At 45.8% G+C, this 17047-nt stretch overlaps 1 protein-coding gene across 1 annotated transcript in view; it reads right to left on the bottom strand.

Moving 5' to 3' along the window:
- The window catches only part of LOC112243892 (laminin subunit beta-1-like), a 55651-nt gene extending 39726 nt beyond the window's left edge, over nucleotides 1-15925 (bottom strand). The window contains exons 1-14 of the mRNA XM_042297796.1: nucleotides 15714-15925; nucleotides 14820-14992; nucleotides 11804-11942; nucleotides 6174-6247; nucleotides 5528-5716; nucleotides 5327-5390; nucleotides 4572-4774; nucleotides 4204-4324; nucleotides 3772-3960; nucleotides 3263-3439; nucleotides 3013-3125; nucleotides 2846-2925; nucleotides 2462-2603; nucleotides 615-686 (exon numbers count right to left, since the gene is read on the bottom strand). Of these exons, the coding sequence (XP_042153730.1) occupies nucleotides 615-686; nucleotides 2462-2603; nucleotides 2846-2925; nucleotides 3013-3125; nucleotides 3263-3439; nucleotides 3772-3960; nucleotides 4204-4324; nucleotides 4572-4774; nucleotides 5327-5390; nucleotides 5528-5716; nucleotides 6174-6247; nucleotides 11804-11942; nucleotides 14820-14992; nucleotides 15714-15744 (1767 nt within the window). The 5' untranslated portion in view covers nucleotides 15745-15925. The remainder of the gene's footprint in view (nucleotides 1-614; nucleotides 687-2461; nucleotides 2604-2845; nucleotides 2926-3012; nucleotides 3126-3262; nucleotides 3440-3771; nucleotides 3961-4203; nucleotides 4325-4571; nucleotides 4775-5326; nucleotides 5391-5527; nucleotides 5717-6173; nucleotides 6248-11803; nucleotides 11943-14819; nucleotides 14993-15713) is intronic.
- Nucleotides 15926-17047: the final 1122 nt, after the last annotated feature.

The raw sequence follows: 17047 nt of genomic DNA on the forward strand, positions 1-17047 counted from the left end.
TCAGACCAGCTTCTCTTAGCTTGTCCAACACTGCTTGAAGATCTTGAAAGTGTCTTTCTCTGTTCTGAGTAGATAATTATATCGTCCAGGTAGACGAAACAGATCTTCCTTTGAGCTCACCTAACGCAATCTCCATGAGTCTTTGGAAAGTGGCAGGGGCATTCTTTAATCCAAAGGGCATCACCTTAAAGGAAAACAAGCCCTCAGCACAGACAAAAGCAGTCTTCTCCTTGCTTTCCTGGTCCATCTCAACCTGCCAATAACCACTATTGAGGTCAAGGGTAGTGAACACAACAGCGCCAGACAATGACTCCAGGATCTCATGGATGGTGGGAAGAGGATAGGCATCAGTCTGGGAAACATTGTTGGTCTTCCTATAGTCCACACAAAATCTAAGACCACCAGTCTTTTTTTGGGATGAGGACAAAAGGAGCAGCCCAGGGAGAGGAGGAACGTTCTATTATATCTTGTGTTAACATATCATTAATGAGTCCCTTTTGGATGATTAGTGTCGCTGGGGACAAACGATATGGCTTTTGCTTGATCGGCATTTCCTGTGTAAGGAATATTTTGTGCTTCAGGAGCCCGGTGCGTCCTAGCCTTGAAGTACATACATCAGCGTTATTCTGCAGCTGTTTCAACAGCTTTAACTCCTCTGGCTGTTCCAGCTGAGCTCTTCTCACAGCCTGTAAAAGGAGATCGTCAGAAGGATTATCAAGGGTTCGTGGTACCGGAGCAACGGCAGAGAAGACTGCCACATTTGAACCCCAATCATGTAACTTTGTAGCTTCTGATTGGTGCGGTATTAACTGAAAGGAAGGGGATGTCGATGGGGGGGCGTAGGCAGTGACTCTTGGAGTTTCAGCTCTGGTTAAAGCACCCAGAGTAGGATGGTCATTCCTGCAAAGAGAGTTAGGGGTGTTGGCCTGTTGTGATTTGTGGTTTCTGGAAGGGTTTACTTGATACGGTCTTGGACATGTAGCTGAAGAATGTCCCTTTTGGCTACATCTCCAACAGAACATGAGAGGGGTCTTGGCTGGAGACTCTAGCTGTTGTTGATAGTCTGTCTTGGGTAACCGTTTGGGTGTCTGTTTCTTTCTCTGGTCATATTGCTGTTGGCATTCTCTGTCCTTCTCAAACTGCTGTCCCAAGCGAACCAGTCCATCGACAGTGGTGACTCGTTCTCGGAGTTGACTGGCTAGTAGTGGGTTGATGTTCTTCAAGATCAATTTAATGACCTCTTCCTCCTCAATGCCAGGTTTCCACCTTCTGCACAGGGAGTGGTAACCGTATGCAAAGTCACGGACACTCTCTTTCTCGCTTTGCACTCGATTCCTGACTCTGTCTGCCAGCGCATCTGTGTAGTCCTCAGACAGAAATGCAGAGGAAAACTTGGCCTCAAAGTCAGCCCAGGAGGTAGTGGTGAGACGTGCAACATCCCACCAGTCTCGAGCTGTCCCATGCAACACATTCCTCAATGTGGCAAGGAGTTCTTCTAAGCCAGGGATTGTGGGTTCAAGTCCCATCTGGGGTGCCATTTTTTATGTAACGGTTTTGACTTGAGGTTATTATTTATAGGGGTGCCAGGTAGGTTGTGCCTACCAGAGAAAACATTGGTTTCTCCTTTTAGTTTGGGTGGGAATGAGTCCCATCTGGTCCGTCAAGTCTACACCAATACAAAGGACTTATGTAAAAGTCAGGATGGAAATAAACTTTTCATAAACCCTTAAAACATTGGAAAGAACTTCAAAAACAACTATATTCTTTTGCGTGGGTTGTATTAGCAACAACAATGATTACACACATATAATAATATCACAATGAGTTCTGGTTCCTCCAGAAATGTCCTGTACCTCGGGCCTAAAAAGAGTCCAGCCCGGTAAAGGAGTTCAGTGAACTCAAGTGACTTTTGTCACCCAATGTTTGTCCGTTCATTCCGTGTAGCGTAAACCCAGTATTAAACATACAATCAATATAACAATTATTTTACCACAGAACTTTAAAGCGTATCAACTCTTACTAAGTCCTCAACTACAACTAACTACATAAATCAAAGTATACATCGCATCAAAACAAATGAAATACCGTATACAAAAAGGTGGTAGTCAGTCGGTCAGTCAGACAATCCAATCCGCCAATAGATCTCCAGCGGAGAAAGGCCACGAAGAACGGAGAGGTGTGGTCCACGGACGCAAAGAGTGGATCCGATCCTGGGTAAACTCTCTTAGGCTACAAAACACACGTTTAACGGCAACAAAACAAACGGAATAGAGAAGCTTCGGCACTGAGCGTTGAACACATCCTCATTCACGTCTCCATCACAACCCCCCTTTTGCGCAGCTGATGCTGGCTATTTAATTGGGAATTAAAGGGAAAGCGCCCTATTGGAAGGAGCTGCACTGAGACGGTTCAGAATAATTCAGGGCCGTCACAATACACACACACACACACACACACACACACTCACAGGGCCGTGCTTGGCTTCCTCAGCCTCGTAGGTGTAGTGGTCCAAGGCGATGAAGTAGTATCCTGACTCCACCTGGTCACAACACCTCCCATACATGTGTTCTCGACACTGACACTGGCCTGATATCGGAGAACAACTAGAGATGGAGGGAGAGAGAGGGGGGACAATAGGGAAAGAGATAAATAGGGAGAGCAACAGAATGCGAAAAACTGATTGTTAGTGAATATCCAATACCTTCAAATACATTTCCGCAACCATGCATTTTTGGGCGGGGTGGAATTATGAAGAGTAGTTGTGCTGTGATTGGATCATATGAGTAGATGCGTGCTGTGATTGGATCATATGAGTAGAGGCATGATGTGATCAGTTAAAACATACTCATTGTTGACGGCTCCGCCCTGGTCGCAGTCACATGGTCTGCAGCCGTCCATGTCATTACTCAGGCCCCAGTTTTGCGGCTGCAGGAACAAAATAATAGAGTTATAAATAAACACACACACACACACACTGCAGACACACAGTGATGTGGTCGGTAAGTCCCTCACCAGACACCGGTCACAGTTCCTGCCGGTGACAAGGCGTTTGCAGAAGCAGTTTCCTGTGTCCATGTCACATGGGCTTCCTCCAGGCAGTGTGCCCAGGGGATTACAGGTACACTCTGCCGAAAACACACACACGTCAAATAAACAATGAGAGACAAAAAGATAGGAGTGTATGTGTGTGTGTGTGTGTGTGCGTGTGTGTGTGTGTGTGTGTGTGTGTGTGTGTGTGTGTGTGTGTGTGTGTTAGACTCACGCAGGCAGCCGTTTGGTCCCTGTCCCAGGCCGTAGTGTCCCTGTCTACAGTGATCGCAGCGCTCTCCCTCCACACTGGTCTTACAGCGACACTGCCCTGCTATCAGACCAGCAGACACGTCTGTCCTGCCGTCACACACACCACCCTGCAGGGAGCCCGTTGGGTCACAGCTACACGCTACAGACAGGGGGAGAGGGAGGGAGGTGAGTGAGAGAAAAAGACAGGAAGGAATGCGAGGGGACAGGGAGGGTAGGAGGGAGAGTGATGAGGCAGTTGAAGGAGACAGAAACAGAAAGAGTTTGGGGGGGGGGGTATTGGAGAGGGAGAGACGAAGGGGAGAAAAAGAAGAGAACAGAGACTCCAACAGTACATTAAGAGTGTTACGTTCAGAGACAGAGATCAAAGGGAGAGTTGAGAGTATGACCTCTGACCTTGATAGGTCAGAGGTCATAGGTGAGGCCAGCAACCTCTTGGCCCTTGTCTTAGGTCACAGAGAGACGGTGACGTACGTTCACAGATGTTGGGGTCTCTCAGGTGTCTTTCGGGGTGCTGGTAGTAGAAGGGTCTGCACTGCTCACACTGACGCCCCATGGTGTTGTGTTGACACTCATCACACACTCCTCCACTCACATTCCCCGTAGACAGATACACAGCCATGTCAAAGTGACATGACCTGGAGTGGTGGTTACACTCGCACACTGGGAGAAGGAGAGAGAGACAGAGGGAGATGGTGAAGGGTGAGGGGGGCAGAGAGAGAGAGAGAAATAGAGAGAATATTTTGTTAAAACATATTTTGCACTTCAAAAGACACTACCAACAGGATGGAATTAGGGAGATTTCCCCCTGTTGAATATATTTAACATATCTGGAACAGAATGATCCAGACTCTGTATATATCTGGCACAGTGTGACCAGTGTGTGTTTGTGTGTGTGTGTCTCACTCTTGCAGGCATTTGTGTTGCGTCCCTCTGCAGGCCTCCAGGGCAGGTCGTTGTAGAAGTCCTTACAGTGCTCACAGTTCAGACCCTCTGTGTTGTGGTTACACATACAGTGACCATGGACCTGGATACACACAGGCACGCACGCATTCACACACACACGCACACGCACAGAAAGAGAGCGCGAGAGAGAGAGAAACACTCGTGTTAGAGGTGCTAGTCCCAAAGACAAGAGAAAAAGCAACTACTCGAGTCATATCCCTCTTAATGGTCACACAACCTATTAGGGGAATGTGTGCATGTCGCTTGTGTGTGTATGTTGTTTTGTGTGTATGTGTGTGAGTGTGTGTCTGCGTGTGTGCTTCACTCACCATGCCCTCTGTGCCTACGTGTATCCCATCAACAGGGGCGCATTTGGAGGCATGTCCGTAGCAGAAGCAGTTGCCGCGGACGACCATGTCGAAGAGGGCATAGTAGTATTTCTCTGTGACCTCGTCTCTGGAGTCCAGCAGGTTGTCACCCAGTGTGTGGAGCTTAGTGAACTGGACACGCAGGTTAGTGATCTTCAGCATGTCTACACACACATATGGAGACACATACACACACACACACACACACAATCAGGATAAAGGCACACTTACCCGTCCTAATGTAACGGCCCATCTAAAACAGCAGTGGTACGTTATAGGAATGTTTCTGTAGGTCACTGTGTCTTTATATTAGGTTCTGGATCTTCTCCAAGCTCATCTCTATGACCTCTGACCCTAAAGATGTGGGATCCTCCTTCTGAAGGCTCCCTACACCCTACACACACATTCACTACATACTTAACATGAGGGGCCCCTCTGTGTGTGTGTGTGTGTGTGTGTGTGTGTGTGTGTGTGTGTGTGTGTGTGTGTGTGTGTGTGTGTGTGTGTGTGTGTGTAGCTTCTACATGTGAAATTCCATAAGAGGTGCCAGGATAACCTGACCTCTAACCCCTGCCCTGCAGTGTTGCCTTAACTACCGCCACTGCTCAGACTTCGGTTATTACACTTAGAAAATGATTTGTTGCAGTACTAACTGGATCATATGTAGCTAATGAGATATACCACCTCTGGCCTGGTGTTGTACTGTAGTTACTTACTCTGTATCCTGGGACTGTAAGGGTCTTCAATCTCAAACGCCGGGTCCAGCACCCTGAATATCACCTGATAGAGAGGGGGAGTGAGGGAAGAAGAGAAGGATTGTAAAAATAAAAGTTTACTGGGTTATAATTCAATCATTCTGGAGCCACAGCTTCTACCCCCACCCCTTGCAAAAGCTCAAAGGCCACACAGATGCACACCTCTCCCTCTGCGGACGGCTCTATGTCAGAGTAGCGAGAGTCACAGATGATGTCGTCCACTTTGACCATGGGTCCCACGGATATCCCAGGGAAGGCGGACTCACAGTTATAGCTATAGTAACGGTACACCTGCCACTTCTCCCCAAAATCCATGGAACGCTCGATCACCATGGTAGCCGGACGGAACGTCTATCAATCAAAGAGATCATTCTAATTTGTAAACACAGAAATACAACAAATATAAAGGACTAGCTTCTTGACCACGTGACCCCACCAGGGATAACTCTGGGTCCTAATATTATAACACAGAAAGAAAGAAAAAGAGCAAATGAGAACAAGAATGAATGAGAGAGGAGAGTCCAGACCAGAGACGGAAACAGAGATACATTGAGGGCTCTAAAGGAAGCTGGATAGACTCAATACACTGATGCCAGCAGTACTGAGTATAGTGTTTTACAAGGGCCCTCTCTCCCATCCATCTCAAGAGACTAGGGTGATTTTCCACATACCTTAAACACAGCTGTGTGTGTGTGTGTGTGTGTGTGTGTGTGTGTGTGTGTGTGTGTGTGTGTGTGTGTGTGTGTGTGTGTGTGTGTGTGTGTGTGTGTGTGTGTGCGTGCGTGCGTGTGTGTGTGTGTGTGGCCACCTTAAAAGTCATGATGAGATGTGTGAAGTGGAACTCAGCTTCCAGGTTCAGTTGAATGGTCACATTCTCCACCCCTGCAGCACAGGGAAACAAACACAAACACACACACACACACACACACACACACACACACACACACAAACACACACTGAGAAAGACATCCCATGACAGACATATCCTTTAAGTCAAGGAGTTAGGAGTTACAGACCCATAAAAACACACTAGTGAGTCTGCCAAAATCTCTGCTAACACACACACCCACACACGCACGCACACACACACACACACACACACACACACACACACACACACACACACACACACACACACACACACACACACACACACACACACACACACAGGAGATGGGCTGATTGGCCGTGTCAATTTGACCATGTCAATTGGTCTTTCTGCCACACCCATGTGACGAATTGATCCATTGCCGTAGTAACATGTGCGTAGTGGGATCTCATAGGGACTAATGCACCGGGATAAGGAATCCCTGCTTTTCTATGTTTTGTCCTTCCTGGTATTCCCAGATCATCTGGGCATCTGGCTGTGGCCCCTTCCATGACTTAACTACAATGGACACTTTATCCTCCCCATCTGTCAGAAGACTCAGCAATGAATAAACAAACCCACTGTGTGTGTGTGTGTGTGTTCGTGTGTGCATGGGCTATGTGAGTCTGTGTTAGTGTTACGACTGTATGTGTGTGTGTGTGTGTGTGTGTGTGTGTGTGTGTGTGTGTGTGTGTGTGTGTGTGTGTGTGTGTGTGTGTGTGTGTGTGTGTGTGTGAGAGAGTGTGTGTGTGTGTGTGTGTGTGTGTGTGGGAAAGACAGTCCGGTTCCCATGCTCTCAGACAAGAATACCTCTTATTATGTTGCCCAGTTGCAAGTATGTGTGCGAGGGAGTGTGTGTGCATGCGTGTATTACAGGGAACAATGCGGTCATGTGGTGTCAGCAATGTTGATTTACAGCTGTTTCTAACACCTGTTCACGTGAGCATACCTGTAAATCCTCTGCCCTGAAGCCTGCTCTGATTAGCTGAGCTGTGTTACTCTGTGATCTGCTCTACTCACCGTACCGCCCGCCTGTTCCCATGAGATCACATTTAGAACACACTGACCATTCTCTCACAGCTGGACCTCACCATGACGTACACACATGTTTGTATTACTATCCTTGTGGGGACCGAACAATTGATTCCATTCAAAATCCTATTTTCCATAACCCTAAACCTAACCCTAACCCTATTTGTTTATTTGGATTCCTATTAGCTTTTGCAGAAGCAGCAGTTACTCTTCCTGGGGTCCACAAAAAACATGACAAGTAACAAAACACTGATACACTGATAGACAAGGACAGTAACACAAATGTAAAATACAACGATATACAAACAATACAACAAAGAAATAATAGAAACAACACAACTAAAAAAGTATGTGTGCATTAGAGTGTGTCTATGTGGTTGTGTGTTTGTCCCCTCACAGTACCTGCAGTTCCATGAGTTGTTGTTTAATCCACTTTTGAAAGGTCATTTTGATGTTTGCCTGAGTAAGGGAGGGAGGGAGTTTCATGCGATCATGGCTCTGTATAAAACCGTGTGTTTGCCGTCAATTTGTTTTGGACTTGGGGACTGTGAAGAGACCCGTGGTGGCATGTCTTGTGGCGTATGTATGGGGGTTTGATTATGCCGACAATCTGGAATTTAAAAAAATAGAAGCGAAGCAGTCAATCTCTCGTCAACCCTGAACCAGGAAAGACTGCCATGCATGTTGTTGATGTTAGTTCTGTGTGTGCAGTGTTCTGCTTTGTTTTGAGCCAGCTGCAGCTTTGTTAGGTCTTTCTTTGGGACACGACCAGAGCCTGAACAACTAGTACAGTTGATTTGTGACAAAAAAATTGCAGAACATAATTTTATAACAGATATACTCCTCCTCGTCTTCACAGAAACGTTGTCAATATGACTTGACCATGATAAATTACCATCCAATGTTATACCTAGGAGTTTAGCTTCCTCGACTTGCCTCTACAGCCACAACCTTTATGTACAACTCCAGTTGAGGTTTAGGTCTTAGAGAATGTTTTGAACCAAATCCAATACCTTTAGTTTGAGATGTATTTAAGACCCATTTATTGTTAATCACCCATTCTGGTACTGACTGTAACTCCTTATTTAGAATTTCAGTGAGCTCACTGGCTTTGGGTGCTGACATGTAAAGTGTGGGATCATCCGTATACTTAGTCATTCTAGCTTTGTGTAAGACCTGTGGCAAATCCTTTGTTAAAATAGAGAATAGTAACGGCCCAAGGCAACTGCCCTGAGGGACACTGCACTGTACATATCTGATGTTAGAGAAGATTCTATCGAAGAACACACTCTGGGTTCTATTGGATAAATAACTCTCCAACCATGTGAAGGCAGGTGGTGTTTTTTCAATAACTTTTTATGATCAATAACATCAAAGACTGCACTGAAATCTAACTACACAGTTCCAACTACCATCTTATTATCAATTTATTTGAACCAATCATCTGTCATCTGAGTCAGGGCTGTACAAGTTGAGTGCCCTTCTCTATATGCATGCTGAAAAAATAGCATTGTATTTGGTCAAACACAACCCTCTCCATCAGTTTACTTAGAACAGGCAGCAAACTGATTGGGCGGCTGTTAGAACCAGCAAAGGTGCCTTTCCTATTTTTAGGCAGTGGAATTACTTTAACTTCCTTCCACACCTGTGGACACACACACTCCCTTTCATCTTTGGTTAAAGATATAGAAAATAGGGGTTGCAATATAGGGTGTGTTTGTAAATTCAATCTGGAGCGCCAAAGCACAGAGTGCGCTCTGGGTGTTCGTAAATTCAGAGTGTTGTCAGATTGTCCATTCGGAAGTTCAGAGCGTTTCGCTCTCGGAGTGTTCAGAGAACATACTGGACGCTCTGGCCGAGGAGTAGGGTTGATCCGAGGGTTCAGAGAACATACTGGACGCTCTGGCCGAGGGGTAGGGTTGATCCGAGGGTTCAGAGAACATACTGGACGCTCTGGCCGAGGGGTAGGGTTGATCCGAGGGTTCAGAGAACATACTGGACGCTCTGGCCGAGGAGTAGGGTTGATCCGAGGGTTCTGACCTCACAACGGCAGTCAAGCACCTAAGCTAACTGGCTAACGTTGAACGTATACTGGCTCTGAACATAAAGTATACAGCAACACCTCCCCCATTGGCATTCACGTATTTTCCGTAATTACAGTATATGCATACATTGCTACTGCTGTATCATCAGAATTAGCTAAGTGAGTCTCAGAGATGGCCAGTATATGAAGGTTATCCGATGTTAGCAAGTTACTGAGTGAATCCAGGTGAAGGCCATGATCCCATATTGATGTCAATTGTTAAATCCACTTTAATCAGTGTAGATGAAGGGTAGGAGACAGGTTAAAGAAGGATTTTAAAGCCTTGTGTCACGAATATTACCGAAGGTGGCTCCCCTTCCTGTTCGGGTGGCGCTCGGCGGTCGTCGCCGCCAGGCTATTAGATTGCCACCGATCCCTTTTTCCTTTTCGTTTGTTTTGGTCTAATTGTTTTCACCTGTTCCTTGTTGGGGTTTTGGGATGGGTGTTAGTTAAGTTCGTTTAGCCCACTGGTGTTTGTGCGGGCTTGTTGTTATTGTACGTTAGTGGTGTATTGTTGATTTTGTGTTTTCGCTGTCCGGTGTTTGTAACAGTGGGTTGTTGTTGTTGTTTGTGCCTGTGTTTTGGGCTTCACCCTATTTTGTACCTGTTCCTGTTACGAAGGACATTAAAATGATTTTCCCGTTTACCTTCTGCTCTCTAAGTCTGACTCCACACCCATCACACCGTGAGACAATTGCGACACGGATTGTGTATGTGTGGCATTCAGAGGGTGAATGGGCAAGACAAAATATTTAAGTGCCTTTGAAGGAGGTATGATAGTAGGTGCCAGGCGCACCGGTTTGAATGTGTCAAGAACTGCAGCGCTGCTGGGGTTTTCAAGCTCAACAGTTTCCCGTGTGTCAAGAATGGTCCCCCACCAAAAGGACATCCAGCCAACTTGACACAACTTTTTGAAGCATTGGAGTCAAAATGGGCCAGCATCCCTGTGGAACGCTTTCACCACCTTGTAGAGTCCATGCCCCAACTAATTAAAGCTGTTCTGAGGGCAAAACGTGGTGCAACCAAATGTTTTGTAAACTCAGTGTATATTAATATTGTCTATTCTTAGCCATTTCCTTGATAGCTTATCTGAGAAAAAATATATACACTGTATATGTGTGTGTGTGATGTTGGGCTGAAGCTACTACCTCTGAGGCTTGGCTTGCTCATTTCTCCCAAGCTTTTGGGAGGGAGGGAGGGAGGACAATGAGCCTGTTGTAGCAGATGTAAGCAATGTTCCCCTGCGCACTGTCAGCTTTCATAGCTGGGATCAGCTCTTTCCCCGCCTCTGGCGCACAGCTTCAGAGAAGTCCTCTTTGAGAAAGATGTTGGTTCCTCTCGTGTTCTTGGCTCTCTCCAGAACAGCCATCTTGTCCTCAAACCTCAGGAGCTTGACCACTATCGGCCTGGGTCTGTCACCTGGGCTGGTTACATGTTTTCCAGACCTGTGGGCGCGCTCCACCTCAATCTTTGTATGATCCATCGGCAGCTTTTCAGTGATAATTTTCCATACTTTCTCCTCAGACTCGGCCCAGTTCTCATGTGAAGACTCTGGTATGCCTTCCACAACGATGGTATTCCTCCTGGATTGTCCCCCTGGATTTGTTTTCCCCAGTCATTGCTAACAAGGATTCATGCTGATGTCATCTCGAGAGGACTTACAGTTTGTTGTCATCTTGCTGCAAGTCTCTTTCAGGACATACACATCTCCCTGGGAGAACTGCAAACTGTTCTTACAGTTCTGAACCTCCCCCCGTCAGATTGTCCATTCTTTCGTTAGTTGAGTCCATCAGTATCTGGACAAAGCTCATGAAGCTATTTTCCTGTTGTTGTAACAACTGCTTGTAAAATCCTTTTTGTTCATTTAAAAGATCCTTGACCTGTGATAGAGAAACACTCCTCTCCATTACTTCCACCTTTGGCTTTGGACGCCATGGTAGCAATGTAGGCTAACGCTGGTACTACACGCAGTTCCAGACAGGGCAGGTCACAGGGCAGATTTAAACAGCAACAAACAGCAGGGATTTAGACAGCCACAATCCCGGGACAATCCACAGTCCCAGCCAAAAGGGCTGGAAACCTTGCTACGCCAAGCAGCTCTTCAAACTTTTGGTTGGCAGGATCCCTGGACAGATATAGTGGTACCAGCAACCGAGGCTAAAGGCGTCGCGGGATCCATATTCAAAGGTAGCTAGTAACCAAACTTTTTCAATAGAATTCTTTTTCAGCGGCTTTCAAAACAACAAACCGAGCTCTTCCTCGTTCCGCCCTCATTCAACATGTGATGTCCATTCTGTAACCATAATTGTAACACTAACCCTAAACCTTAAGACTAAAATAGCCTTTTTCCTTGTGGGGACCGGCGAAATGTCCCAACTCGCCTGAATATTCCTTATTTTACTAGTAAAACCAAAAACATGCGCACAAACACCCACCCACACACACATATTCTCACCATTCTCAGACTGCCACCAGGTCTTGAGGCGGTTGGGGGCGAAGGTGGTGACCAAGTTTTCGATGCTGTGGCTGGTGGTGTGGTTCATCCTCTCATCATACTTCTCTCTGGAGTCACACACAAAACACTTCTTCTCCTCCTACAGAGAGCGAGGGAGGAGAGAGAGAGTGTCTCAGTACTGTGAAAAACGTGCTCATTCACCTAATTATAGAGCTACCACTCAGTCTGTCATCACACACACACAGTATGGGTGAGTATGGGTAGGAATGGGGCCCTAAAGTGTGTGTGTGTGTGTGTGTGTGTGTGTGTGTGTGTGTGTGTGTGTGTGTGTGTGTGTGTGTGTGTGTGTGTGTGTGTGTGTGTGTGTGTGTGTGTGTGTGTGTGTGTGTGTGACTAACTCCATGAGGTCAAATGCTATTCCTAGGGGGTTTAGGGTTAAGGATAGAATTAGTGTAAGGGTTAGAATTACATTAAGGGTTAGGGTTAGGAGCTAGGGTTAATTTTAGGGTTAGGAGCTAGTGTTAATTTTAGGGTTAGGAGCTAGGTTTAGGGTTAAGGTTCGATTTTTGGCTTAAGTTTAGGGTTAAGGTTAGGGTTAAGGTTTTGGGCTCCCGAGTGGCGCAGCGGTCTAAGGCACTGCATCTCAGTGCTAGAGGTGTCACTACAGACCCTGGTTAGATTCCAGGCTGTATCACAACCGGCTGTGATTGGGAGTCCCATAGGGCGGCACACAATTGGCCCAGCGTCGTCCGGGTTAGGGTTTGGCCGGGGTAGGCCGTCATTGTATATAAGAATTTGTTCTTAACTGACTTGCCTAGTTAAATAAAGGTTACATTTGAAAAAAGGTTAGGGTAAGAGTATGGGTTAGAGAAAATAGGATGTTGAATTGTGTATTCCCACAAGGTTAACTGTACAAGACTGTGTGTGTGTGTGTGTGTGTGTGTGTGTGTGTGTGTGTGTGTGTGTGTGTGTGTGTGTGTGTGTGTGTGTGTGTGTGTGTGTGTGTGTGTGTGTGTGTGTGTGTGTGCGCATGCGTGTGTCTGTGTCTGAGTGTGTATATCCTGTAGCGTAGATAATAGTTTATTCTACTCTCTAGGTTCACTGCCCCACTTAGCAGCAGAAGGTTTGTCTGCTCTCCAGATGGTTTGGCCTACACACACAGATACTGGATTGTCTTACACACACACACACACACACACACACACACACACACACACACACACCCTACTCTCTGCACTGTATCTTCCTAACAAGTGTGGAAGTGAGGATTTCACAACCTCACAGTGTGACTTTCACAACCTTCTAATTTCATCCAAGCAGTTGCTTTCCAATCTATCTGCACACCCAAGTTTTAACTGTGTTGAAATGTGACCACTTGTAACTGCTAAGTGGTCCAGCTTCCACTCCCCCGTTAGGCAAAGTCTGCTCCCAGAATTCTTTGCACTAGACCCTCGGGCTCTTCTCCTCATCCCCCGTTCTCCTCCTCATTACGATGACTCATCCTAGAATGTTCCAATGTTTCGTTAATCGTCCCACAGCCCTTGGGTAGATAACACCCCCTTCACATGGACACATTCTGTAGGCGTTCACCCCCGAGGGGATTCTGGAATAACGGAATAACCCCGATCATGCACTCTCCCCTCCTCACCCCCCATGATAAGCACACTGTCACACCCTGACCATAGTTTGCTTTGTATGTTTCTATGTTTTGGTTGGTCAGGGTGTGATCTGAGTGGGCATTCTATGTTACATGTCTAGTTTGTCTAGTTCTATGTTTGGCCTGATATAGTTCTCAATCAGAGGCAGGTGTTAGTCATTGTCTCTGATTGGGAACCATATTTAGGTAGCCTGTTTGGTGTTGGGTTTTGTGGGTGATTGTTCCTGTCTCTGTGTTTTGCACCAGATTAGGACTGTTTTAGGTTTTCGCACGTTTGTTGTTTTGTTAGTTTATTCGTGTACAGTTTCTTTATTAAAGTACAATGAATAACAACCACGCTGCATTTTGGTCCGCCTCTACTTCACCTAAAGAAAACCGTAACACACACACACACAAGGGCGGTGATTGTGTGGCACACAATGCTTATTGTGGAGGGAAATGCCAAGACTCCCACGCAGCACAATACCATAGAGTCTCTTTCGTCCACTCAAATATTACACTGTACTGCACTACACCATTACGTTACAACACCATTTTTGGAAACACAATGAAGTGTTAAATCATACACCTGCTGGACAGGTGTAATATAATAATAATCATCATTTAGCAGACACTTTCATCCAAAGCGACTTACAGTCATGCGTGCACATGTTTTACTAATGGGTGGTCCCATCCAGGGAATCACACCCACCATCTTTGCGTTGCAAGTGCCATGCTCTACCAACTGAACTACAGAGGACCAGTGAGTGTATCGATCATATGTGGCCCAGCCCTATTAGCTGCAAATGTAATGGTCATATTGTATCCCATTACCTACAGGAGGTGTAATTCCCCTATCCGAACCCCTGGGACTTACTTTTTTAGACATTTTAGCAGTTTTTAAGCTAATTTCTAGAAATTCTACACATTTTGTCATGTTAATATGATATCTGTGAGATATCATAATCAATGGGGGGAGTTCAGGGCCCATGGGCACGGCCCTTCATCCATGGTCAGTAATTCGCCCATGATTTGGGGCGGAACCGTGATGAAAGTATAACGTTTTTATTTGATTTGGATTACATTTAGATTGTGTGTCACTGGCCTACACACAGTACCCAATCATTTCAACGTGGAATTATGGTTTTGTACATTTTTACAAATGAATTAAAAATTTAAAAAATGAAATGTCTTAAGTCAATAAGGAAAACTGCTGATGCACAACCGAATTTCGAAATTGCACCTTATGTATTCTACATTTCAAACTCAGTTGAGAGCAAACGTTTATGTCGGCTCCTAGCGGCTGCTTATGCCCACTGCCGGCCCTGTCTAGGTGTAGTGCACCGATAGTATCTGTGCCCCAGGTGTGAGGTGTCTTACCTCCAAGTGACCAACGATGCAAAAGCGCTCAGGCTTCTCAATGCCGCAGGTGGAGGAGGCCGTGAGCTTGTGCGCACGGCCAATCAGAAGGTCCCCGGTGGCGGGGTAGCAGCTCCCCTCAGTGCACACATCCCCAAACTCCGGCAGCTGGGCAAAGGAGCGCCACCCGAGGGCTGAGCGACAGAAACAGCGGTGAGAGTAGCTGATGATGCCGCACGGGCGAGCAAAACATGTCTGGAGTATAACTCCCCATGCAACTATTATGCTATAGAACTCAACTATCCCACAGTTAAACATCTGTACAAATGTTTCCATTTTAGACGTAAGAGACGTGTCTCTGCATTGCTATCACAGTTTCCCTTTAGTCTATGTCATCACTGGGTATAAAAACATAATGGTCACAAGATATGCCTCTCTTCGGTTAATTTAATTGAAATCACATGGATTCGCTTTCCTATCGATCCCTGTGGGGTGACTGTTTATGAAAACAGGCTGCTATGTTCGAGAACAACATCGACAGTTATTGACTGTACAAAATAGCTTCTGTAAACGAAAGCTAGTTGCAAATAATGTGCACAAAACATCTTTAAACATGCACTGTGGACTGAGACATCTGATATGTATAAACTGTTGAACACATTTTAGATGTTTAAATAATGGCTTACAGATGTTCCTCATTAAATGTCCCCACATGGTCCTGGATAAGTGAGAGTGAAAAGGAACACTGGAATTAAACTCCTCTATTGGATCTCTTCACGTTTTACCTTTCCTCTTAAGACAATACTTGGCTTTAGGCAACTCCTCAACGGAATAGAACATACTTTAGCTAGCTACCTGCGCAGTAGGAAATTCACTCTATAAAACGATACAATTCCATGCAAAAACAATACTTACTCAAAAGTGATGCGATGTGCAATATCAGCATTTTCGAGCATGAAACATTGATAATTATCCCTCGGGTTGTTGTCAGCAAGTCCTGAAGCAGTTGTGTACGTGAGTGTCTCTCTCTCTCTCTCTGTGTGTGTGTGTGTGAACGAGTGGTCTCTGTAACTCTGTTCTAGGAGTTCGTGGCGAGCCCCAAACTGTGCATCCCACGCGCCCCGGAGTCTCAACCCTCCTGGCAGGCTATGCAGCGCAGCGTGCTAACGAAGATAAGCGCGCCCACTTGGCGCACCACATTCAGCCAGGAATGTATTTAATTACATCATATAAGTAAATGACTTGTAAAGTTAATAGACTGATCTAGATGTGTCAAATCAAAGTTGTGGTTAGTGTGCTTGGGCTACTGAGATCATAAGAACATATACAAAGGAGATCATTGTAGACGACAGGAAAAGGAGTACCAAGCACGCTCGCATTCTCATCCACAGGGCTGTAGTGGAGCAGATTGAGAGTTTCAAGTTCCTTGGTGTCCACATCACCAACAAATTAGCATGGTCCAAGCACACCAAGACAGTCGTGAAGAGGGCACGACAAAACCTATTCCCCCTCAGGAGACTGAAAATATTTAGCATAGGTCCTCAGATCCTCAAAAGGTTTTACAGCTGCACCATCTAGAGCATGGTTGCATCCCTCCAACCGCAAGTCACTACAGAGGGTAGTGCGTGTGGCCCAGTGCATCACTGGGGCCAAGCTTCCTGCCATCCAGGACCTCTATACCAGACGGTGTCAGAGGAAGGCCCTAAAAATTGTCAAAGACTCCAGCCACCCTAGTCATAGACTGTTATCTCTGTAAACTGAGCGCCAAGTTTAGGTCCAAGAGGCTTCTAAACAGCTTCTAACCCCAAGCCTTAAGATTCCTGAACAGCTAATCAAATGGCTACCCAGACTATTTGCATTGCCCCCCCCCCTTCTACACTGCTGCTACTCTCTGTTAATATCTATGCATAGTTACTTTAATAACTCTACCTACATGTACATATTACCTCAATTACCTCACACCGGTGCCCCGTACACTGACTCTGTACCGGTACCCCCTGTATTTAGCCTCACTATTGTTATTTACTGCTGCTCTTTAATTAGTTGTTATTCTTATCTCTTACTTTTTTTAGGCATTTTCTTAAAACTGCATTGTTTGTTAAGGGCCTTGTAAGTAAGCATTTCACTGTAAGGTCTACACCTGTTGTATTCGGCGCATGTGACAAAATAAAATGTGATTTGATATCAGTCGGTCTATGTGTAGCTCTGGAAGGCATGGCTGCACATACAGTACCTGCCATGTTACACAA

This window comes from Oncorhynchus tshawytscha, linkage group LG15 (assembly GCF_018296145.1).
Source record: "Oncorhynchus tshawytscha isolate Ot180627B linkage group LG15, Otsh_v2.0, whole genome shotgun sequence".
In the NCBI taxonomy this organism is placed as follows: Eukaryota; Metazoa; Chordata; class Actinopteri; order Salmoniformes; family Salmonidae; genus Oncorhynchus; species Oncorhynchus tshawytscha.